Here is a 24,279-nt window from a genome sequence, read left to right as displayed (position 1 = left end):
TGTGTGTTGGGAGTTGGGAGTCACAGATTCAATTTGAGTACTTGTGATTGGTCTGTTCATATTTTCTATTTGTTCTTGGTTCAGTTTTGCAAGATTGTACCTTTGTAAGAACTTGTTCATTTGTTCTAGGTTGCCAGTTTTATCGGCATATAGTTGCTTGTGGTAGTCTCTTATGGTCCTTTGTATTTCCATGGTGTTTGTTGTAACTTCTTTTTCATTTTTAATTTTATTCCTTTGGGCCTTCTTCCCCCCCCGCCCCCTGCCCCCCCACCACCGCCTTGGTGAGTCTGGCTAAAGGTTCATCAGGTGTTTTTGTTTTTGTTTTTGTTTTATCTTTTTCAAGAACCAGCTTTTGGTTTCATTGATCTTTTCAGTTATTAGTCTGTAGTTCTAGTTTATTGATTTCTGCTCTGATCTTTATGATTTCTTTCTACTAACTTTGGATTTTGTTTGTTCTTTCTCTAGTTGCTTTAGGTGTAACACTGGGTTGTTTATTTGAGATTTTTCTTTTGTTCTGAGGTAAGTTTTTATTGCTATAAACTTCTCTCTTAGAACTGCTCTTGCTGCATCCCATAGGGTTTGGATTGTCATTTTTTCATTTTCATTTGGCTCTGATATTTTTTTATTTATTCAGGGATCCATTGGTTGTTTACTAGCATATTGTTTATCCTCCACGTATCTGTGGTTTTTGTAATTTTTTTCCCCTTGGATTTGGTTTCTAATCTCATAGCATTATGGTTGGAAAAGATGCTTGATACAATTTTCAGTTTTTTTAAACTTACCAAGATTTGCTTTGTGGCCCAGCATGTGATAAATTCTGGAGAATGTTCCATGTGCACTTGAAAAGAATGTGTATTCTGCTACTTTGGATGGAATGCTGTATAAATATCAATTTAAGTCCATCTGCTCTAATGTTCCTTTTAAGGCCTGTTTTTCCGTACTGATTTTGTTTGGCTGTTCTGTCCACTGGTGTAAGTGGGGTGTTAAAGTCCCCCACTGTTACTGTGTCAGTCTCAATTTCTTCTTTTATGTATGTTAACATTTGCTTTATATTGGGGTGCTTTTATTTTGGGTGCACATATATTTGTAATTGTTATATCTTCTTGGTTTATTCCCTTGGTCATTATGTAGGGTGCATCTTTGTCTCTTGTAACAGTCTTCATTTTAGCCTGTTTTGTCTGATTTGAGTATTGCTCCTCCACCTTTCTTTTGATTTCCATTTGCATGGAATACCTTTTTCTACCCCCTCACTTTCACTCTGTATGTGTCTAGCTCTGAAGTGGGTCTCCTGTAGACAGCGTATCTCTGGGTCTTGATTTTTGTATCCATTCAGTCATTCTTTGTCTTTTAGTTGGAGCATTTAATCCATTTACATTCAAGATAATTATCAATATGTATGTTCTTGTTGCCATTTTGTTAACTGTTTCGGATTTGTTTTTGTAGGTGTTTTTTCTTCCTTTCCTCCTTTGTTGTCTTATGATTTGATGATGATCTTTAATGTTGTATTTGGGTTACTTTTTCTTTTCTGTGTATATATCTATTACTGATTTTTTTGTTTATGGTTACCATGAGGATTTGATATAGAAGTCTATATGGACAGATTATTAAGTTGCTGATCTCTTAATTTTAAATATATTTTTAAAATTCTGCATGCATACTCCTTTGCTCTCATGATTACTGGTTTTGATGTTGTATTTGTGCCTGGATGATTTCCTGCCTTTACTGTATGTTTGCCTTGACTGGTGAGGTTTCCTGTTTCCTAATATTCTTGTTCCTAGTTGTGGCCTTTTCTTTGCAGAGAAGTTCCTTTAGCATTTGTAGTAAAGCCGATGCTGAATTCTCTTAGGTGCTGAATTCTTTCGCTTGTCTGTAAAGGCTTTGCTTTCCCATTGAATCTGAACGAGAGTCTTGCCGGGTAGAGTATTCTTGGTTGTAGGTTTTTCCCTTTCATCATTTTAAATATATCATGCCACTACCTTCTGGCCTGCAGAGATTCTCGTAAGAAAATGGCCACTAGTCTTATGGGGATTTTCTTGTATGTTATTTGTTGCTTTTCCCTTGTTGTTTTTAATATTTTCTCTTTAAATTTTGTCAGTTTGATTATTATGTGTCTGAGCATGTTCCTCCTTGGGTTAACACTGAACGGGACGCCCTGTGCATCCTGGATTTGGGTGACTATTTCCTTTCCCATGCTATTATCTCTTCAGATATTTTCTCAGGCCCTTTCTCTCCCTCATCTTCTTTTGGGACCTCTATCATGCAAATCTTGATGCATTTGACATTTTTCCCTGAGGTCTCTTAAACTGTCCTCATTTCTTTTCATTATTTTTCCTGATTCTGTTCCACAGCAGTGATCTCCACCAGTCTGTCTTCCAACTCACTAGAAGACAGTTCTTCTCTCTCCTTGTTCCTCTGCCTCATTTATTCTGCTGTTGATTCCTTCTGTGTGCTTTTCATTTCAGTTATTAGATTCTTCAACTCTGTTTATTCTTTGTATTTTCTAACTCTTTGTTGAGAATTTCTTGCAACTTCTCTCTCTGCATCCATTCTTTTCCAAAGTTCTTGGATCATCTTTACGATCATTACTCTGAACTCTTTCTCAGGTAGATTGCCTATCTCCACTTCACTTAGTTGTTCTGAGGTTTTATCTTGTTCTTTTGTCTGGACTATATTCCTTTGCTGTTACATTTTGTTTAAATTTCTATTTGTATTTCTTATGTATGTAGTTGGAGAAAGCAATGGCACCCCACTCCAGTACTCTTGCCTGGAAAATCCCATGGATGGAGGAGCCTGGAAGGCTGCAGTCCATGGGGTCACTGAGGGTTGGACACGACTGAGCGACTTCGCTTTCACTTTCCACTTTCATGCATTGGAGAAGGAAATGGCAACCCACTCCAGTGTTCTTGCCTGGAGAATCCCAGGGATGGGGAAGCCTGGTAGGCTGCCGTCTGTGGGGTCACACAGAGTCAGACACGACTGAAGTGACTTAGCAATAGCAATGTATGTAGTAGCTTAGTAACATTTCTCAACCTTGGGGAAGTGGCCCTCAGTGGGGGCTGTCCTGTGTGTCTAGCAGTATACTCCCTTCTCATCATTAAGAGCCAGGGACCAGCCTGATCCCAGCATAGTTTCTGACTCATATTTATGGACTTAGTTCTGCAGGATCGTAGTTTTCTTGCTTCAGGTGTCTGCCCCCTGGTGTGTGAGGCTGGTTAGAGGCTTGTGCAGTCTTTCTGGCAGGAGGGGCTCATGCCTGCCCACTTGCCTCTAGAGCTGGGTCTTGGCCCTGTGGTGGGCAAGGGCATGTCCAGGGGCATGTCTGGAGGTTTCTGTGGGCTCAGTAAGCCTGTCTGCTGATAGTTGGGGCTGTATTTCTGGCTTGTGGGTTGGTTGGCCTGAGGCATCCCAGCACTGGAGCCTACATGCTGTTGTGTGGGGCCAGGTCTTGGTGTCAAGGACTCAAGATGTGGGCCTCCAGCCGGAGTTCACATAGATTTCCACTATGTCCACCACCAGCTTAAGAACCCAGTGAGAAATACAACTGCCTCCCACCTGCCACCTCCCTAGGAGACCCTCTAAGACTAGCAGGTAGGTCTGGCCCAGGCTTCTATGGAATCAGTGCTTTTGACCTGGATTCTGGTGTGTGTAAGATCTTATCTTAGCTCTCCAAGAGTTGAGTCTCTTTCCCATGGTCCCCTTTGTTTCCCTCAATCTACAATCAAGCCCTCCTGGCTTTCAAAGCAAAATGCTCTGTGGGCCTCCTCCCCCCAGTGCTGGACCTTTAGGCTGGGGACCCTGGTGTGGGGCTCAGAGCTCTCATTCCTGTGGGAGAACTTTTGTGATATAATTACTGTCCAGTCTGTGGGTTGCCCACCTGGGTGGTATGAGGTTTGACTGTATTATAAGTGCACCCCTCCTACCATCTCGTGGTTTCTTCTTTATGTGTTTGGATAGAGAGTATCTTTTTTGGGTAGATTCCGGTCATTTCTGTGGATAGTTGTTTGCTGTGATTTTGGTGTGCTCATAAGATATGAGCGCAAGGTCCTTTTACTCTGCCATCTTTGTCTTGCAACGGCCTATGTAATTTTACCTGATACATACTAAAGTGCTGCAGAACTGCAAGTTTATTGATTAAAATGGCTCATGTTGAGGAGTCACCGCCCAGAGTGTAGGGGCTGTGAAAGTAAAAACTAGTGGCTAATAGTCTTTGGCACTTGAAGATGGCTGCTAATGAACAGTCATATGTACTGCAGTGTCCACAGAATATGAGGCCAGCTAAGCACAAGGTGCACCTGACGTTCCCACCCCTCTTGTTGAACTTCTCCCTGGTTGATCCCTTGTGGGCTGTGAAACCTTCTGCAGGAACCCTCCAATTCTGCTGTCAATCAAGATGACCTTAGCTGCTATCAGGGTTCATGTCTGAGCTGCACCCTCTGTTCTGTCAGTGCCTTTAGAATGCATCTTCTACCTGATCTGCCTTTCATTGTTGACTTTAGCCTGCTGCGTAGGAGCTGGTATAGTAATCCAGCTCTTATGAATCCATTGCACATTCCCAGTACAAGACTTAACAGATGATAAGACCTGGAACGGACACTGAAGATGAGTATGACCCTGTCTTACAGACTAAGAAACCGAAACGTGCCCTTACCCAAGCCCCAAAGGCTGGTTTGTCAGCAGCATTAGAGCTAGACTCTAAAGCAGGTGTTTTCTTTTCCTTATGTCTTTTTTGATGACTTTTTCCTTTGGAAAATGTGAAATATAGACAAAAATGAGCTAGTGTAGTGAATCCCTTTGTATCTCCATTACTCAGCATCAACAGTATCACTGTTGAAACAGTTGTGTATGGTCTATTCCTCTCCACAGAGTATTTTTGAAGCAACTTATTTTACCTGTAAATATTTTATTCTGTTAAAGACAAGGACCATTTATCAAACAATCTTTTGCTTTTTAATAGTTTTATTTATTTATTTGGCTGTTTTGGGTCTTTGTTGCTGTGTAGGCCTTTCTCTAGTTGCAGCGAGTGGTGACTGCTGTCTCATTGCAGTGCATGGGTTTCTTATTTTGGTGGCTTCTCTTATTACAGAGCATGGGCTCCAGAGCATTTGGACTTCAGTAGTTAGCAGCACATGGGTTTCAGAGCACGGGCTCAGTAGTTGTGCACCGAGATTTGATGCCTGGTGGCATGTGGGACCTTCCTGGACCAGGGATCAAACCCATGTCTCCTGCATTAGCTGGCAAACTCTACCACTGAGCCACCAAGGAAGCCCTAAGCATAATCTTAATATCATTACCCTTTTCAAAAACAGTAATAACTGCTTTCATCAAAACCACTGCCCCTTGATAAAGTAAATAGCCCAAATCTTCTAACTAGAATGCTGATTTCCTTAGTAGCTGCATTCTGAGGTGGCAGTGTTGGTGACCTGCTTTTACCATTTGATGAATAGAGGGTGAAATACTTTTTGCAGTTTTTGAAGACAAAAAAATCTCACTGAGTTTCTTATATATTTCTTTGTGAGAATTCATAGTACAGCCTTGAGTAGAGAGCAGTACTTACATAATAACCTTGGGAATACTTATATTCTACCTGGGAGCATTACATCGAGAACCAGAGACATTTATTTTCAGATATCACCTTCCTGTCCTTTTACAGTATATTTTCAAGTACATAAAATCTAATCATCTTTGAGTTATCTTCTAGGTCCTCATTATCCTACCTGTCAGTCTGAGCTTCTGAACTACCTCGTGTTAAAGCACAGGCATGGATGGAAATGCAAACCTGATTGTCAGTTATCTGTGATTTGAAATGGTCTGTAGTTCATCTTCTGTTCATTAGAATTGGCTGTGGGTGAATAAAACTGCATTTATGAGACAAGGATTTTTCTTGGTATGGTTATCACATAACTTAATCAGGCTTAAGTAAGTAAGTGTTGGTCACTCAGTTGTGCCCGACTCTTTGGGACCCCATGGACTACAGCCCACCAGGCTCCTCTATCTGTGGGATTTTCTGGGCAAGAATGCTGGAGTGGGTTGTCATTTCCTTCTTCAGGGGATCTTCCTGACCAAGGGATCAAATCCAGGTCTCCTGCACTGCAGGCAGATTCTTTACTGACTGAGCTACAAGGGAAGCCCTAATCAGGCTTAGGCATTTAGATTTCTTCATTGGTCTAATTATAATAACAACTGCAATTATCATTTCTTTAATGTCTGAGGGTTTTTAAAATACTTTTTACCTTCTGCTTTGGCCCCAATTAGGGAAGGTCTAACATTATCACTGACTTTATAGATAGCTTCCTGCCATATCCAGTAGTTGTTAGACATCAGATCTGATGGCATTAAATTTAAAGTTCCAAAATGTACTTTCTTTTTCCTCTTTATATCTTGAACTGCCATTTGGGTACTCAGGGTTGACAATGTTTTGGAGCGATGGTTGGTACAGAAAGACCCTACAAGCAACTTGGTGGTGTTTGTAGCTAGATGGCACTTTTCATTGCTGGCCTTAGCAGTCCGACCTTTGAATTGAAGGTAGTGACAACATTACTGAGCATCAGAAATTGCATTCCTGCAGTAATAAGAGAAGATCTAGATCCCTAACAACTTTATGCTTTCTTCATACGTTAACTGTTACATTGTCATGAGCTGAGCGGTTTATAAAAATAGAAATAGGGATGTCATGGTCCTCCCTCCCCAGCTTCTTTATCTAAACTCTTTTCATGTAAAGTAGGAATGCTATTGTTTATTTGGCTTTTTTTCTTTTAAAACAACTATTTTAAAAACTTCTCACAATTATTGTAAACAAAATAGTTGATTGTGAGTATATCAGATTTTTTTTTTTCTTTTCTTCTTTTACTTTGAGCCAATTTTTTCTAGTCCAAACAAAATTCTGAACCATAATAAACACAGACTTTACTCTTTCCATGGCCAGTGTGCCAATCTCCAGGGCGTCAAGATGCTGTGTTCTAATGCAGAGGGAGCATCCTTGAAGCTGTGTAATTTTGAAGATCCCTCTGGTCTCAAAGCCAATTTAGAAGGTAAGAGTCTCTCTGTAATTACCTTCTCTAAAGTAAAAACACACCATTAAGTAAAAAGCCCAGCAAAATAATTGTTACTGGTAAAATATAACCATAGGGAGGAACATTTCTTCTGTCTTAGAGGATTTGCAAAGGGCTAAGCCATTGTTTGGTCTCAGTGATGGAAACCAGCATGCTGAACTCAGGAAATGTGGCCTCCAGTTTTTAACGAAGCTTCAGCTGGAGATAAGTATCAACATCTTAAATGTCCAAACAGAACAGCATTGTTTTTTAAACTTTTCATTTTATATTGGAATATAGCTGATTAACAATGCTGTGAATGTTTCAGGTGGACAATAAAGGGACTCAGCCATACATAAACATGTATTCATTCTCCCCTAAACTCCCCTCTAATCCAGGCCGACACGTAACATTGAGCAGAGTTCCCTATACTATATAGTCAGTCCTTGTTGGTTATCCATTTTAAATATAGCAGTGTGTACCTGTCCATCCCCATCTCCCTAACTATCCCTTCTTCCATCCTTCCCCCAGGGCACCATAACAGAACACCACAGTCTTAATTGTGGACCAAAATGAAGAACTTCAGTTTGCATAAAGCCAGACAGTTTTTTATCACTTTTGGATGTAATGTTTTGTCTGCGAATTCCTTATTGCTTTGTTTTGTCCATGAACTTGTCATTTTGTTTATTTGTATATCTAGAAGACACATATGGAAAAGGCAATGGCACCCCACTCCAGTACTCTTGCCTGGAAAATCCCATGGATGGAGGAGCCTGGTGGGCTGCAGTCCATGGGATCCCTAAGAGTCAGACACGACTGAGCAACTTCATTTTCACTTTTATGCATTGGAGAAGGAAATGGCAACCCACTCCAGTGTTCTTGCCTGGAGAATCCCAGGGACGGGGGAGCCTGGTGGGCTGCCGTCTATGGGGTAGCACAGAGTCGGACACGACTGAAGCGACTTAGCAAGCAGCAGAAAACACATAACTCATTTCCATCACCATAAATTTTTGGAGGCATATTTAAAAGTGCAAACTCTAGGACCAAATTGAATTCCTCCCTCAAAAATACAGACTAAAACATGAATTCTTAATTCATAATATAAGCAAACAGATTGTTAACAAAGAACTCCATATGTATGTACATTGGTCAAGAGACAGATTTATAATTCAGTCATTTCCAAAGGACGCAGAGGTCAACATTTACCCCTGTTAAGTCATCTTGCATCTTTTGAATATAAATGACTATAAATATTTTTAAGTTCAACTGCTCCTAAAATATATTCACTTTAGGTGCTAATCTGAAAGGTGTGGATATGGAAGGAAGTCAAATGACAGGAATTAACCTGAGAGTTGCAACCTTAAAGAATGCAAAGTTGAAGAACTGTAACCTCCGAGGGGCAACTCTGGCAGGAACTGATTTGGAGGTGAGTCACTGAGTATTTGTTCATCCAGAATGACTGAGTAGCTCCTGCAAAATGTACTTAAATAAAGCAAAGTAGTTGGCTGTTCAATACTGCCAGGTAACGTGCCAACCAGGTTGATGGAATGCTTTTCTTTCAGTTGCTTGTTTAAACAAATTTGAATTCCAGAGCAGAATCTACTTACCTAAGTTACAGATGCTAGGGTTCAGATTTTATTCTTAACTGGAGTAGAATTTCTTTACAATGTTGTTAGCTTCTGCTGGTACTACAACATCAGCCATAGGTAGACATACATACCCCGTCCCTCTATTTTTATCACAGAGCACGGAGCTGAGCTCCCCATGCTATACAGCAGCCTCCCACCATCTATTTTACACAAGCTAGTGTGTGGGGGGCAGTGCTACTCTGTCTGTCTCGCTCTCTCCTTCCCTGCCTCATGTCTGCAAGTCTGTTCTCTGCGTCTCTGTTCCTGCCCTGCCAATAGGTTCATCAGTACCGTTTTTCTAGATGGCATATTTGAAGGTTCATCTGGCATTCAGTCTGAGCTGATCTCTCCTCTTTTCCTTGGATCTCCCTCAGGTAGATACATTTGATATATGCTTTTTTAATCCACTTGATTGTGGTTTTCTTAGATTTTAATTCCAAACAGAATTAAATGGAGCCAGATTATTTCTTAAACTTGTTTGGAAATTGAAATGATATCTGTGTTTGAAATCAGGTTCAGGGAAAGCCTGTTCTAAATTGGCATCATATTCTTTTTTGAATCTCAACCTGAGACTTTAATTCTGTCCAGCCAGTCATCTTTTTCATCAGAATTGTCTGGTATATATCATCTTGAGTTGCAGATTGAGCTGGCAGACTGCATAGCTGTTAATGGGTCTATATCACTGTCTGATAGCTCTTTCGGCAACAATGGGCATGTCCTGTGGCTGTGCTATTCAGTCCAGCACCTACCAGCCGAATCTGGCTATTGAGCCAGAGCAACCGAGGGATGGATTTGTAAGTTGTATTTAATTAAAATTCATTTAAATGTAAACTGCTGTGTGTGACTAGGAGTATTGTACCGAACAATACAGACCTAATACAAGAAAATCTGGCATAGATTGGATTCTAGAGAATAGTATGTCAACATTTAGCTTGTTGATTTTTTTAAATGTTTTCATCTTGCTCTTTTTTCATTATAATACTAAGAGTACTGTTTCTGTGTTTTCATCTATCCTTCTTTCACTCTATACTTCCTTCCTATGCAGTCCTATTTAGTCCTAAGGTCCAAAATACAATCCTTAATTCAGTGATCCTGTTTCATAGCTAGCATCTAGATTTCTTATCTGAATTTACCTTGTTCTCTTGATAGCTCTTAGCAGCATAGTAGCAGGCCCCGTTGAACTTGAAGGCAAAAAGAACCAGCTTAAGACTGAAGGTATAAACCTATTATAAGTAGTTATTTAACTTTTTAAATATTGTTACTGTCACCTAAGATGAGGATCTTTTCCCTTTGTTTCAGTTAGCATGTGACTACACATGAGTTCTTTATTTAAACAGTAGAATGCCTCCCTTTATCTGATTGCAAAGACTAATCAGAATGACTGTTGGGGCAGCTGCTAACCCTCTATACTATAAAGGTTATGTGCAGTCACCCTTCTCTCTAACCATCATCCCCACCATCCCTAGGGACTTAACCAAAAATCCCTGTCCCATCTGTCACTCTCTGATCTCAAGGGAAATTTGAAAGCAACTACCAGTTGTGGTGGTTACACTGCTGTATATAGATCTGTTAAAACTCACTGAATTGTATACATAATTGGGGGGTTAAAAAAAGGCAATTCCTTACTCTGAGAATGTTAATGTTAGGCAGCTACGTGATACAATTATTAAGTAAAATCCCTTTCTCTGTTTAAAAATCTGAATCTTCCCTACCCCCATGCCTTGCATTATTGTTCATAGATTGTGGTAAAACCATTAAGTCACTCAGTCATGTCCGACTCTCTTGTGACGCCATGGACTATAGCCCACCAGGCTTCTCTGTCCATCAGATTCTCCAGGCAAGAATACTGGAGTGAGTTGCCATGCTCTCCTCCAGGGATTCAACTCACATCTCCTGCATTTGCAGGCAGGTTCTTTACCACTAGCGCCACCTGGGAACCCCAGAGAGATATATAACTAAATCACTTGGCTGTATACGTGAAACTAACACAACAGGGTAAATCAGCTATGTGTGTTTTAGTCACTAAGTCATGTCTGACTCTTGCGACCCCATGGACTGTAAGCCTGCCAGGGTTTTCTGCCCATGGGACTTTCCAGGCAAGAATACTGGAGTGGGTTGCCATTTCCTTCTCCAGAATCAACTAGACTCCAATATAAATTTTAAAAAAAGAATAAAGATTATCTCAGGTCCCAGAAATCAGTTTCTGATGCTCAGACCCTCTGAGTTTGTCTGGCAGTGGAGCTGCTTCCATTCAAGCCCCATATTCCCAGGGAAGCCCATAAAATTGTTTAGATACATTTTACATTCTGGATTTTAAATGCTTAAAATTCAAAAGGGACATGCTTCATCGTTGACCTTTGTTTATATATATTTGTGGTGGTCAGCCTGAGTAAGCATCAACTAGAGAGAAAAAATACGGCTTTCTCCTAAAACTTCTGAAAGTTTTCCAGAAATAACTGAGTTTTATTCTTTAGGAACCTTTTCCTGATATGCCCCAGGAACCATTTTAAGAAGGAACAGATAAGCCCTTTAATCTGTTAGTTCCATGAACACTGTTTGTGTCCTGCAGAATTGTGACCTGTCTGGGTGTGACCTTCAAGAAGCCAACCTGCGGGGTTCCAATGTGAAGGGCGCCATCTTTGAAGAGATGCTGACACCACTACACATGTCACAGAGCGTCAGATGAGAGGCCTGGAGGGAGGAAGTTGCCGAAGACGACAAAAGTTTTCCTTATCACTCTTCTTTCTCCACCCACTCGGTTATCTAGAAGAAATAACACTGTAAGGGAATTAAAAAACATTTAGAGGATTATGCTTGTTCTCAGAGGTGCATAATGGGGAAAAAGTGACTTTTTTCCCCACATTCTGATTTTTAACAGAGAAGCACTCCTTCAGTAGATTTAGGGAAGCTAGATTAGATTGCTGCCTTTGGAGTGGAGTAGGGGGATTTGCCTGGTGGCCTTGCGACCAGGAATAAATAGTATCTATTATATTTGCTTTTAAATAGGCATGATGTTGAAATACCATCTGGGTTTGAAATGCATTTGAGGAATTTAATTTATGAAAAGCACAACATATGCAATTATATTTATTGACTCTCTAGATGCAGTATGGATATTTAAATTGTTGAACTTTACAATTTTGCAGAAGTTGTTCAGGTTTCTAAATAGCTTTAGTGGGGCCTCTCCTACTTTGAATACCTGTCACACCGTGTGAAGATGGTAAGATCAGACTCCCCAAGGCTCTCTTTTCAGGTTCATTTTAAGAATTTTTTTTTTTTTAAGTACAAAAGAGTAGCTAAATTAAAGAAACCGTGTTACTGATAGAGTGGCAGGAAAGAGACATCATATATACATCGTCAGCTACATTTGCAGTGGAACTCTCTGGATGGTGAACAATTTACCTACAGCTTTTCACTGAGGTTTCAACTTACAATTTCATTCTAAACAAGTTCCACTCCATGCCAGCCCAGGCAATTTTATCTATTTACACTACTCGCTTAGTTTCCTCCCTGTACAGTCAAAACAAGCATAGGAAGAGAGTTGAAAACCAAAAACCCAAGGCGCATAATTAACATTCATTTAACTCAAATGCCAGATAAACAAGGCCAGCTTGGAAATGGGTGTGAAATCCAAACCCACTGCCATCAAAGCTATAAAATATGAATGAATATGGCAGATTCATCTTTTAGAAGTCAACAGAACTGCAGCTCTGACCCTACCGTGGGGAACAAAGAATTCTAAACTGACAGTTTGACCATAGTTATCAAAAAGCTTAAATGGAAATAAAGGTTTTCGGCTGGTTCCAAGATGGACTACCAATTCAGTCAGCACCTTGGTTCTTATAGTTCTGGTGTGTTGTCGTTTAATACATTTTAGCCTGGCTTCCTCGAGTCACTTGCTCTGCAGGGGCAGGGCCTGAACTTCCTTACCAGTAACTGGTGTGTCCTTATGTCGACCCCCAAGAGCAGGGATGTAAGCTGTGTCCAAATGGGTTCTGAATTCTCCAGACTCATCTGTGTGAGGCAAGGAATCGTTAAAAACCACTTTGTCTCCTGTGGGAGAATGACATGTCTTCAGTATTTACATAGCTTATTCTTCTATACATATGCAAAGCTTTCCTTAACGGTAAAGGGTACATATGCATAAGTGGGAGGAGATAGACCTTTACAGGTGAAGGAAAGCAACTTCAGAAATGAATTATTTTCTTTGCTTTATTATTTTTACCAAGACAGAGAAGTATTGTATTGAGAGATAATCTATTTTCATAATCAATATGTGCCTAAATTATATTTAAATCATTTCACTCTGTACTATATTTTCAATAATTAGAGAATGTGTTGTTCATCCACTTAAGGGTACCTCTGTAGACATAACCTAAACCTGCAGAAGAATCTGAAAGATCCAAACACAGTATGCTTAGAAAATGCAGATTTTGGATCTAATGTGTCCTGCATTAATAAATGATGTGAAATGTTGAAAAGGTGTTTCTTGTCTTGCTTTTGGAAATTAGAACTTTCCAAATTTACTTAATTTCTTCAGTATGCGTTTTAAGACCGGCCCGGAGGGTCTGTGTGAAAAAGAAGAAAGTGCCTTTAAACTTATTTCTTGAAGCATGATTATTTTATGATTCTCCTCTTAAAATCCACCATGCTAACAACACAGACATTTCATTAATGCTGACCAAAAAAGGCTGTCTTCCAGTAACTCATTTGTGTTACTCTTTAGCTGATGAACATTTTTACCTGTTAGCTTTATTGGGTTTGTGAAATACATTGTGCCTAAAGTGTTCTTGCCTGACAACCAGGAGAAAGAAGTTTAAGCAGGAAGGAACATTTCAAAACTCCCATTAACCCTTGCAGTGAAACATGATTGTACACACAGGTTTAAAACACAGTTGTTTGGGGAGGGGCGGGAAAGTCTAGAAAAGGGTTTTAAACTAGATAAGCTAATGATCTACATTGAGAAAATTTGTACTCATGTACCTGTTTAGAGCAATATGTATTATGCTGTAATAGTCTTTTAGCTGTAATTTCAAAGCAATGAAATATTGTATATTCATTTTCTTACAAAGTTTACCATCATAAATCAAGAGTTGGGGTATTTTCTCCAACTGTTCATTTTATGAATTGGCAATAAATCTACCCCTAGTCAACTTTAATCTTTAATATATGAAAAACCCTAGTAGTTTTTTAAATCTCCAAGGAAATATTGTCTTTAAAAGGTACAACTCTACAAGGAAAAGCAGTTATTATTTTTCACAAAGTACCTTATGCAAGGATTAATTATCTGAAACCCTGTCACAACCTTAGATATGTCAGCAGGAGTTCATGAGTCCTTCCTGCTGAGATTTTACATTAGGACAAAGAAGGTTTCCATCTGTCATTCAGCAAGATTGTGTGTGTTGTATTCATTCGCTCAGTTGTGTCTGACTTTGTGACCCCATGGACTCCTCTGTCCATGGGCTACCCAGGCAAGAATATTGGAATGGGTTGCCATTTACTCCTCCGGGGGATCTTCCCAAGCCAGGGATCAAACCCACGTCTTTTGCTTCTCCTGCATTGGGAGGTAGATTCTTTACCACTAGTTCTACCTACTAAATCATTGTTACATTTTAGTAATTTTGAGGTGCTTTTTTTAAATGCTAAAAAAAAAGCCATTTTCCCTTTATAGAGAGCCATACTTTAAAATTTAGGAGATTTCTAAATTTAGGGGGAAAAATGTTTAAGGGTAAAATTCAATTATTTAAATCCTATTTACTAAATTCAGCTTCATGGCAAATTGATCTGTCGTTGGAACTGTGACAAGGATCAGTTTGTCACCAAACCTCCACATTCTATTAATTGTATATTTGTTTGATACCCGATTTGGTGCTGTAGAAAATAAACAAGTTTGGCCTTTGCCCTTGAGATCTATGACAATGCTAAGGCAGGTTTCAAGGGCATGACGCATAGTGAAGGAATTCACAGACCATGTGGCTGCATTCATCTAAAAATTTCAAAGCATTTTTCCAAGACTGAATATCAACTGACGGAAATTGGCTACCAGTAATCCAGGGAAGCTTAACCAGGGACAAAAGATTAACATGACAAGGGTCAAAGCCTCAACTCCCCTTTCATTAGTCTCAACCAAAGACACATCTGCTTCAGCAATACTGTTACAAGCACATCACACCTTAAACAGCATCCATCGTTCAAACAAAACGGACTCTTGTTGAAAACCAGCCTCTCATACCTTCATAGGGAGATGAGGTTCCATTCCTCCATGTCAGAATGGCACTTAAATTATTCAAAGTGTCTAAATGAGATAAAGTCAATCACTTACATTCTATTTTTAATTCCCCCTAGATTTGCAATTAAAGTTCATCCTCTTCTCTACCCTATCACAGATCTGACAACCTCCACAGAGGTGGCTGGGCAAAGAAGTTTATTTGCGTGGACCAACATTGCTTTTTATGCCAAAATTCTTGTAGATGTAATTAATTATTTCCAGATAACACTGGGCAACAGCTGACTGATCTAGCATCCTACTCAAGGAGAAATTTCCAATCTTAACTCTAAAGTGAATACACATCCAGTTATTTTGAAACAATTTACTGCTTAGCGAATGTAACAGACCCTCATCCAACTGGACATGAAGATTTCATTCTAAGTCAGTTAAAACACATCTTTGATGCAGAAGAGGAAACAGATCTGATCAGGTTAAAAGGTCCTTACCTTTCGTTCATTCATTCCAATCTATTGAATGCTGACTAAATGCTGCTGCTGCTGCTGCTGCTAAGTCGCTTCAGTCGTGTCCGACTCTGCGCGACCCCATAGACGGCAGCCCACCAGGCTCCCCTGTGCCTAGGATTCTCCAGGCAATGCTGGGGACTTACTAATAGATGTTTAAATAAGATGTGATCTTTGAGTATCATGACTTTTAAATTAGGAGAAGATAATCATGTATTCAAATAAATATAATAAAGAGTAATGGTTCTCTTTTTAAAATGCTTTTACTGTGTAAATATAACGTCCATTAGCCCACTTCTGGGGTGGAATGTCTATCTCTGAAATTTAGATCATGAGATCTGCTTTGCAGGGCTGTGATAATGAGCAAGGTTAGCGTCATTCACATGCCATATTATCTCTCATCTTTGTACTCCCACGACCTTTAGCATAGGCATTTGTGTCTTTTAACTCAATAACCATCTACTGAAATGAGCTGAACCTCTGGCTGGTTATTTTTGCACTTAGCACATTCAAACTGCAACATTTCTCCTTAACTTTTTGATACTGTAGAAGGCTTGCAAGAAAGACAACGTGGTGTATATACAGGATGGAATACTACTTCGCCATAAAAAAGGACAGAATAATACCATTTGCAGCAACATGGAAGGACCTAGAGATTATCATACAAAGTAAACTAGACAAAAACATCATAGGCTGTTGTTTATATGTGAGATCTCAAACACGATACAAATGAGCTTATTTATAAAACTGAAATAGAATCCGAGACATAGAAAACACATTTAGGGTTACCAGAGGAAAAAGGAGGGGGATAAATGAGTTTGGGATCAGCAGATGATACATATTACTATATATAAAACATAAACAACAAGGACACACTGTATAGCACAGGGAACTACACTCAGTATTTTGTAATAACCTATAAGGGAAAAGCACCTAAAAAAGAATATATGTATATATATTTGCTGTACACCTGAAACTAACACAACATTGTAAGTCAACAATACTCCAATTTTTAAAAATAAAGAGACTTACCCGGTGGTCCAGCAGTTGAGATTCCACACTTCCACTGGAGAGGGTGCGAGTTCGATCCCTGGTTGGGGAATTAAGATCCTGCATGATAGGGCAAAAAAAGTTAAATAAATAGACCTGCTGTATACACAGGGAACTCTACCCAATACTCTGTAATGACCTATGAGGGAGGAGAGTTGGGAGAGAGAGAGTGGGTATATGTATGTGTGGGGCTGGTTCTCTTTGCTGTACAACAGAGGGTAACAAGCCTTGTTGATCAACTACGCTCAGATAAAAATTTTAAAAAATAATAGTCAAAGAAGAAACCTGGAGGGTAAAAGACTAGGGGATTTCCAAACTCCTACCATCTACTTTAGCGATTCTGTATGGGTTTGGGACAGTACCAATACTCACTTCTTATTCCTTATAACTCAGCTCATTTTACACATGGGGAATCTAAGAGCTGAGAGCTGCTCCTATACATCCTGACTATACAATTACTATTACATGGGCTCCTTAGTGACAGTTTCCATGTGTGCCATTTAGCATGACTTAGTCTAAGACCGCTATTTTCCTTGAACTCTTGATTGGCCTGTCAGTTTCCTCAAGGGAACTCTACCTAGCTAGATTTTAATCTCTTGAATTGTGGCCTCGACTATAAAAGTCTTAGGTGAGATTTTAATGGCCAAGATTTAACTAAATTTAACAGATACACCAGTGGGTGTTCCAATTATATACACCATTAAGGGCTTGATGTGAGGCTTTAAGAAATTACTATTAAAAAAAGAAAAAAAAAACACAGTCTATGTGCAATGCAGTTTACCAGTGGGGAAGATTTCGGTGTCTTGGAAAAGTTTCATATAAAAAGGAAGCTAGAAAAGTGAACAGTCAGATTCAACACACTTCAAAGGAAGCTTGAGATTTGGGGGACTCTCTGCTCTCAAACAGGTAAAATGCTTTGTATTTCTAGCACTTTTGTTTAGACTGCGTGCTATTGTCTATCTATAGGGCATTTTATACCCTAAGGGCTTAAGGCCAGGTGTGGTGTCTATAGAAGCCTTGACCTTCTTGGTCCTTGTCACCTCCAGCCATAGAGCTCCAGCCTGTGGGGAACTGCAAGAGCTCATCAACCAATATTTGGTTCTGTCTTTAGCTTCTTCCCCACCAATGGAAATTTAATCTGTGAGAATTCCACATGTCATCAGATGGCTGAAGGCCGCTGTGGCCAGGGAGGCAGCTGGTCTGGGACTCGGAGCTTTGAAAAGTGTGAGGTCCTCTCTCGTGCTCACAGATGGTCCAGTCAGCGTCCATGTGGAGGACCAAAGGACACACACTCAGCAAAATGCAATTAGCACCACAGGGTAACCATTTAATGTCAAGCAACTTTTATTAGCCAGAGACTTCTAGTCGGAGCCACTTTTCAGAGCAGATGGCCCAATTTTCTTTATCTCAGGAAAGAATCTCAATCACAGGGGGAGAAAGTACTAAGGTAAAAAGTGAATTTGATAAAGGTGGAATCCTGAGGTTTGGATAAGCAAATAAATAATAAAAATCAGAACAGTTTAATTCTGAAAAGTACTCAACATGTTAAAGGACTGGCTTTGTCTCCAAGGTAAGAAAGTACTTTTATGTGAAAACTGTAGATCACTCCCACTTTCGTCTTCTGCGGGGTGAGTGACCCCAGTGTTAGGATTTTCACCAAAGAGGTCTTTGCTTAACCCAGTCTGGGTCTATTTTTATCACTGTGTTGATATTCCTCAGAATGAAGCCAACTCCCAAACTTCTAGCTGGATTAATCCTGCTGATTCTCTGTGTGGTGGGTTGCTCTGGTCAACACTGGTCCTATGGGCTGCGCCCTGGAGGAAAGAGAAATGCTGAGAACGTGATTGATTCTTTCCAAGAGGTAAGTCCCTCTCAGCTTCAAAATGAGACGTGGCTTATGTGATCCAACTGAAGGATACTAAAATCCTTTGTGTGCCCAAGTGTGCTATGGATTCTTGCCCCTGACCCAAGTATTCTTGGGGAGATAAGCACTTCCCAAGTCAAGCCCCATTCCTGCTTTAATTCGGACAGAGACCAGTGGAACAAAGAACAGGAATGATTCCAGAGGAACAGGTGCAAAGGAGCAAGCTATACTCTAAGGATACAGAATCACCAAAAGACCTAGAAACAATAAGGCTTCTCAGGTGGCTCAGTGGTAAAGAATCATCTGCCTGTAATGCAGGAGACCTGGGTTCCATCTCTGGGTCAGGAAGATCCCCTGGAGGAGGAAATGGCAACCCACTCCAATATTCTTGCCTGGAGAATCCTATGGACATAGGAGCCTGGCAAGCTATAGTCCATGGGGTTGCAAAGAGGCGGACATGACTGAAGTGACTTAGCACATGCACAGTATGAAATAAAGAAGCCCAGAATCCTCTCCACAGACTATTTGTGAAGCAATTCTCTATTAACTATGACATATTTAGTAAAAACTAGAAAATTAGAACAATCCTAGTCATAACTCTAAGCTCTTGTATTTTTTTGTATACTTCCTCCTTGTGAGGTTCAAAGTACTTCATTTTCATCACTTCTAGGAAGAAAAATATTCTCTCTCCTTACTATGGCCTCCGGAGCTGCACACCAATCTATAAAAGTGTCTGACAGTATACCATAAAAAAAATTTAAAAATCCTACATGTTGCATGGTGCAGCCAGAAAATAAAAAAAATTAACATTTTTTAAAAGGAGAATTGAAAAAAAGTCCCCATCCCAACTCGCAACTTTCTCAGTCCCATAGTCCCCCGACTTCACCTTCCACATACAATTTTTGGTGGAAACGAAAAATCCCATTTCATTTCTTTACCTCCATCTTCAATAATCTTTATTCGCAGATAGCCAAGGAGGTCGATCAGCCAGTAGAACCTAAGTGCTGTGGGTGCATTGTTCACCAGTCCCATTCTCCTCTGAGGGACCTGAAGGCAGCTCTGGTGAGTTACAATGTTAACAACATGGAGCTTTAGAGATGGATGGGTCCTGGGCACCACCTCTTTGGTCATCCTCTTAGGACAACTCCCTCTCAGCCACTGCAGGGCTTACCTTCCTGATGGCCTGAATTCCTCTTGTACTGGGCCCTTGTCATTTCTTAACACCCTTTCTCAGTGGTTACACAGTACTAATGGCCGGAACCTTGTTTCATTTCTTAAATTGAAATCTCTTTGCAAACTGTGTCCACTAATCTCAGCTCTGGCTTAGGAATGACTGACAAATTTCTTTCCATAGCTACCTGTCAGTGCTTCAAGTATATTCATCAAACTCTCTCGATTATTCTCCTCTAGGCTAATCCACACTTTTCCACCAAATTCTTCAAGAGTTCTTGGTATAACACGGTTTTCTCCGGGAAATGTAGAAATCAAAAATGGTGCGCTACAGAATTTTCTTTCTTTTTGGAATAAAGAATCCCCAACTGCTCAATTTACAATTCAGAGCTACAGATTTGATTTCTGGTTTTCTGATTGGACAAACCAGTTTCCAAATTCCCACCCTAAATGGAAATCTACTAACTCAATGTAGGTTTTTTATTAAAAAAAAAAATACATACATGTATATATAAAGAGACTTGAATATAGAAGTTGAATCCTGAATTCAATATTGATATTCTCTGAGCAATGTGGTCCACTTATTTGCAGCAGTTAGAAGGCATTACAGGCTTTCCTGGTGGCTCAGATGGTGTAGAATCTATCTGCAGTGTGGGAGACCTGGGTTCAATCCCTGGGTTGGGAAGATCCCCTGGAGAAGGGCATGGCAACCCCCTCCAGTATTCTTGCCTGGATAATTCTATGGAGAAAGCATTACAGTTCACTTTCAGTTATGGCCAGGAACAGAGAAAGCCTGAAAACATCACATCTGCAGATGAGTGACAGGACAAAGAAAAAGTGGACAGGGACTTCCCTGGTGGTCCAGTGGCTAAGGCTCCATGCTCCCAATGCAGAGGGCCCGGGTTCAATCCTTGGTCAGAGAACTAGGTCCCACATGCCGCAACTAAGACCAGGTACAGCCAAATAAATTTTTTAAAATAAATCAGTAAAATGTAAAAACCACTCTTTTAAAAAAAAGTGGACAAATATCTTTATTTCCTTTTTTTCAATTCTACTTACCTCATGATAAAATAAAAGCAAGCTGTGACATTTTCTGAATATGACACTAGAAAGAATTGAGGCAAAGACTGGATTAATAATAGATGAACAAGTCAAAAGACAGACTTCTCTTTCACCTCTGTCCTCACACCCTATACTTAGAAACAATGTATTAATAGATCTTATGTTTATTTGATTCATAAAGCATGATCCAGCTCTCTAGCACTTTTTAGTGTGAAAAAAAACAAATGGATCTATTATTTAAATATCAATATTTAAAAAAATTTAAATGTCAAAAAAAGTTGACATTCAGCTCAGAAAATCAACTTTGATATATTTATTACTGATTTATTTTTCAGGAAAGTCTGATTGAAGAGGAAACTGGGCAGAGGAAGATATAAATCCACAGGACCAGAAAAACTGATAACACTGAAGTATGATTCTGATTTTGAAATCTGTGACCCATTTAACGTCTGTAAATTGTGTGAATTTCAGAAATTCTTACACCAGGTTGCATGGATTTCATGATGGAAGTGCTCGTACTGGGAATAAAATGGCATGAATGTTAAGTCTTTCTCTAACTCAGAACTCTGGTGTGGGAGGGCCATGGTAAGCCTCCATGCATACTAGTGTGTTAAGTCACTGAAGTCCTGTCCAGCTCTTTGTGACCCTATGGACTGTAGCCCACCATGCTCCTCTGTCCAAAGGATTCTCCAGGCAAGAATACTGGAGTATGTTGCCAGGTCCACCTCCAGGGGATCTTCCTGACTCAGGGATTGAACAAGTGTCTTTTATGTCTCCTGCACTGGCAGGCAGGTTTTTTTTTACCACTAGTGCCACCCGGGAAGCCCACAAGCCTCCAAGGGCGTGCTTCTTAAATGTGTTCACAGCGTGGGAGGCGGGGGTGCAGAGAAGAGGAGATAACACAAAGGCCATGTTATTGCTGACTCAAGGAATCACATGGCTCCCTTCCTCCCCCATTCCCACCACCACCCTGCACTCACAGGACAATCGCTCTAAGCCCAATACCAACTCAGTCCAGTTTTCTATGGGAAGAAAGCTTTCTCTCTGACCTACAGAAGTTAGATGGGGCCAAGGCCAAAGTTTCCCCACTCACCCCCAGATTGTCTCCAATCCCTTTGTAAGTCAACCAGAGCCTGGGAGAGGCCTCGGGGAAATGAGGCCTCACTGGGCTCCTGGTCCAATGATCCTTTGGGCTCCATTTGGTCCCTCTAGGTTCATCAGAGCAAGAGGTGCATAATAAGGTTTGGACCAAGCCCTAAAAATAGTACTGTTCCCTTGTCTGATTTTTCTGATTATTTCAGTTCAGAAACATATGGATTATAGTCAGTTGAAGACAGGTGTCAGGTGTTCTCTTGTCCCCTGGTCAAACAGCACTGGCACCATTCATTCTCCAGAATTGACTACCTATAATCAGTTCAGTTCAGTCACTCAGTTGTGTCCAACTCTTTGCGACCCCATGAATCACAGCACGCCAGGCCTCCCTGTCCATCACTAAATCCCAGAGTTCACTCAGACTCATGTCCATCGAGTCAGTGATGCCATCCAGCCATCTCATCCTCTGTCGTCCCCTTCTCCTCCTGCCCCCAATCCCTTCCAGCATCAGAGTCTTTTCCAATGAGTCAACTCTTTGCATGAGGTGGCCAAAGTACTGGAGTTTCAGCTTTAGCATCAGTCCTTCCAAAGAAATCCTAGGGCTGATCTCCTTCAGAATGGACTGGTTGGATCTCCTTGAAGTCTAAGGGAATCTCAAGAATCTTCTCCAACACCACAGTTCAAAAGCATCAATTCTTTGGCGCTCAGCTTTCTTCACAGTCCAACACTCACATCCATACATGACCACTGGAAAAACCATAGCCTTGACTAGACGGACCTTTGTTGGCAAAGTAATGTCTCTGCTTTTGAATATGCTATCTAGGTTGGTCATAACTTTCCTTCCAAGGAGTAAGCGTCTTTTTATTTCATGGCTGCAATCACCATCTGCAGTGATTTTGGAGCCCAGAACATAAAGTCTGACACTGTTTCCACTGTTTCCCCATCTATTTCCCATGATGTGATGGGACCAGATGCCATGATCTTAGTTTTCTGAAATGTTGAGCTTTAAGTCAACTTTTTCACTCTCCACCTTCACTTTCATCAAGAGGCTTTTTAGTTCCTCTTCACTTTCTGCCATAAGGGTGGTGTCATCTGCATATCTGAGGTTATTGAGATTTCTCCCGGCAATCTTGATTCCAGCTTGTGCTTCTTCCAGCCAGCGTTTCTCATGATGTATGCTTTATAGAAGTTAAATAAGCAGGGTGACAATATACAGCCTTGATGTACTCTTTCTCCTATTTGGAACCAGTCTGTTGTTCCATGCCCAGTTCTAACTGTTGCTTCCTGACCTGCATACAAATTTGGACTCAGGTTCGTGACATTGTACAGGAGACAGGGATCAAGACCATCCCCATGAAAAAGAAATGCAAAAAAGTAAAATGGCTGTCTGGGGAGGCCTTACAAATAGCTGTGAAAAGAAGAGAAGCAAAAAGCAAAGGAGAAAAGTAAACATATAAGCATCTGAATGCAGAGTTCCAAAGAACAGCAAGAAGAGATAAGAAAGCGTTCCCCAGCGATCAATGCGACGAAATAGAAGAAAACAACAGAATGGGAAAGACTAGAGATCTCTTCAAGAAAATTAGAGATACCAAGGGAACATTTCATGCAAAGATGGGCTCGATAAAGGACAGAAATGGTATGGACCTAATGGAAGCAGAAGATATTAAGAAGAGGTGGCAAGAATACACAGAAGAACTGTACCAAAAAGATCTTCACAACCCAGATAATTACGATGGTGTGATCACTCACCTAGAGCCAGACATCCTGGAATGTGAAGTCTTGCTCTGCTTCATTCTGTATTCCAAAGCCAAATTTGCCTGTTACTCCAGGTGTTTCTTGACTTCTTACTTTTGGATTCCAGTCCCCTATAATGAAAAAGACATATTTTTTGAGTGTTAGTTCTAGAAGGTCTTGTAGGTCTTCATAGAACTGTTCCATTTCAGCTTCTTTAGTGTTACTGGTCGGGGAATAGACTTGAATTACCATGACATTGAATGGTTTGCCTTGGAAACAAACAGAGATCATTCTGTCGTTTTGGAGATTGCATCCAAGTACTGCATTCGGACTCTTTTGTTGACCATGATGGCTACTCCATTTCTTCTGAGGGATTCCTGCCCACAGTAGTAGATATAGCGGTCATCTGAGTTAAATTCACCCATTGTAGTCCATCTTAGTTCGTGGATTTCTAGAATGTCGACGTTCACTCTTGTCATCTCCTGTTTGACCACTTCCTATTTGCCTTGATTCATGGACCTAACATTCCAGGTTCCCATGCAATATTGCTCTTTACAGCATTGAACCTTGCTTCTATCACCAGTCCCATCCACAACTGGGTATTGTTTCTGCTTTGGCTCCATCCCTTCATTCTTTCTGGAGTTTTCTCCACTGATCTCCAGTAGCATCTTGGGCACCTACCAACCTGGGGAGTTCATCTTTCAGTTTGTATCTTTTTGCCTTTTCATACTGTTCATGGGGTTCTCAAGGCAAGAATACTGAAGTGGTTTGCCATTCCCTTCTCCAGTGGACCACATTCTGTCAGACCTCTCTACCATGACCCGTCCATCTTGGGTGGCCACACATGGCATGGCTTAGTTTCATTGAATTAGACAAGGCTATGGTCTGTGTGATCAGATTGGCTAGTTGTCTGTGATTGTGG

The 24,279-nt window shown here is 40.4% G+C and overlaps 2 protein-coding genes across 4 annotated transcripts in view; both read left to right on the top strand.

Annotated features, from left to right (window-relative positions):
- The window catches only part of KCTD9 (potassium channel tetramerization domain containing 9), an 81,423-nt gene extending 68,286 nt beyond the window's left edge, over positions 1-13,137 (top strand). For both annotated transcript variants that reach the window (XM_005210290.3, NM_001102269.1), the window contains exons 10-12: positions 6,923-7,028; positions 8,321-8,454; positions 11,226-13,137. In XM_005210290.3, the coding sequence (XP_005210347.1) occupies positions 6,923-7,028; positions 8,321-8,454; positions 11,226-11,342 (357 nt within the window). In that variant the 3' untranslated portion in view covers positions 11,343-13,137. The remainder of the gene's footprint in view (positions 1-6,922; positions 7,029-8,320; positions 8,455-11,225) is intronic.
- Positions 13,138-13,218: 81 nt separating this feature from the next.
- On the top strand, positions 13,219-21,076 carry GNRH1 (gonadotropin releasing hormone 1). 2 transcript variants are annotated; one of them, NM_001078137.1, is made up of 4 exons: positions 17,282-17,341; positions 18,155-18,296; positions 19,266-19,361; positions 20,867-21,076. In NM_001078137.1, the coding sequence occupies exons 2-4, from the start codon at positions 18,156-18,158 to the stop codon at positions 20,906-20,908; spliced, it is 279 nt and encodes a 92-aa protein (NP_001071605.1). In that variant the 5' UTR covers positions 17,282-17,341; position 18,155; the 3' UTR covers positions 20,909-21,076. The 2 variants fall into 2 exon arrangements, with proteins under 2 accessions (XP_059745263.1, NP_001071605.1); XM_059889280.1 differs by having other exon boundaries at positions 13,219-18,296.
- The last annotated feature ends 3,203 nt before the right edge of the window (positions 21,077-24,279 follow it).

Source organism: Bos taurus, chromosome 8 (genome assembly GCF_002263795.3).
Source record: "Bos taurus isolate L1 Dominette 01449 registration number 42190680 breed Hereford chromosome 8, ARS-UCD2.0, whole genome shotgun sequence".
NCBI lineage: Eukaryota > Metazoa > Chordata > Mammalia > Artiodactyla > Bovidae > Bos > Bos taurus.
The sequence above is the reverse complement of the archived record's forward strand: the minus strand, read 5'-3'. Positions and strand labels throughout refer to the sequence as shown.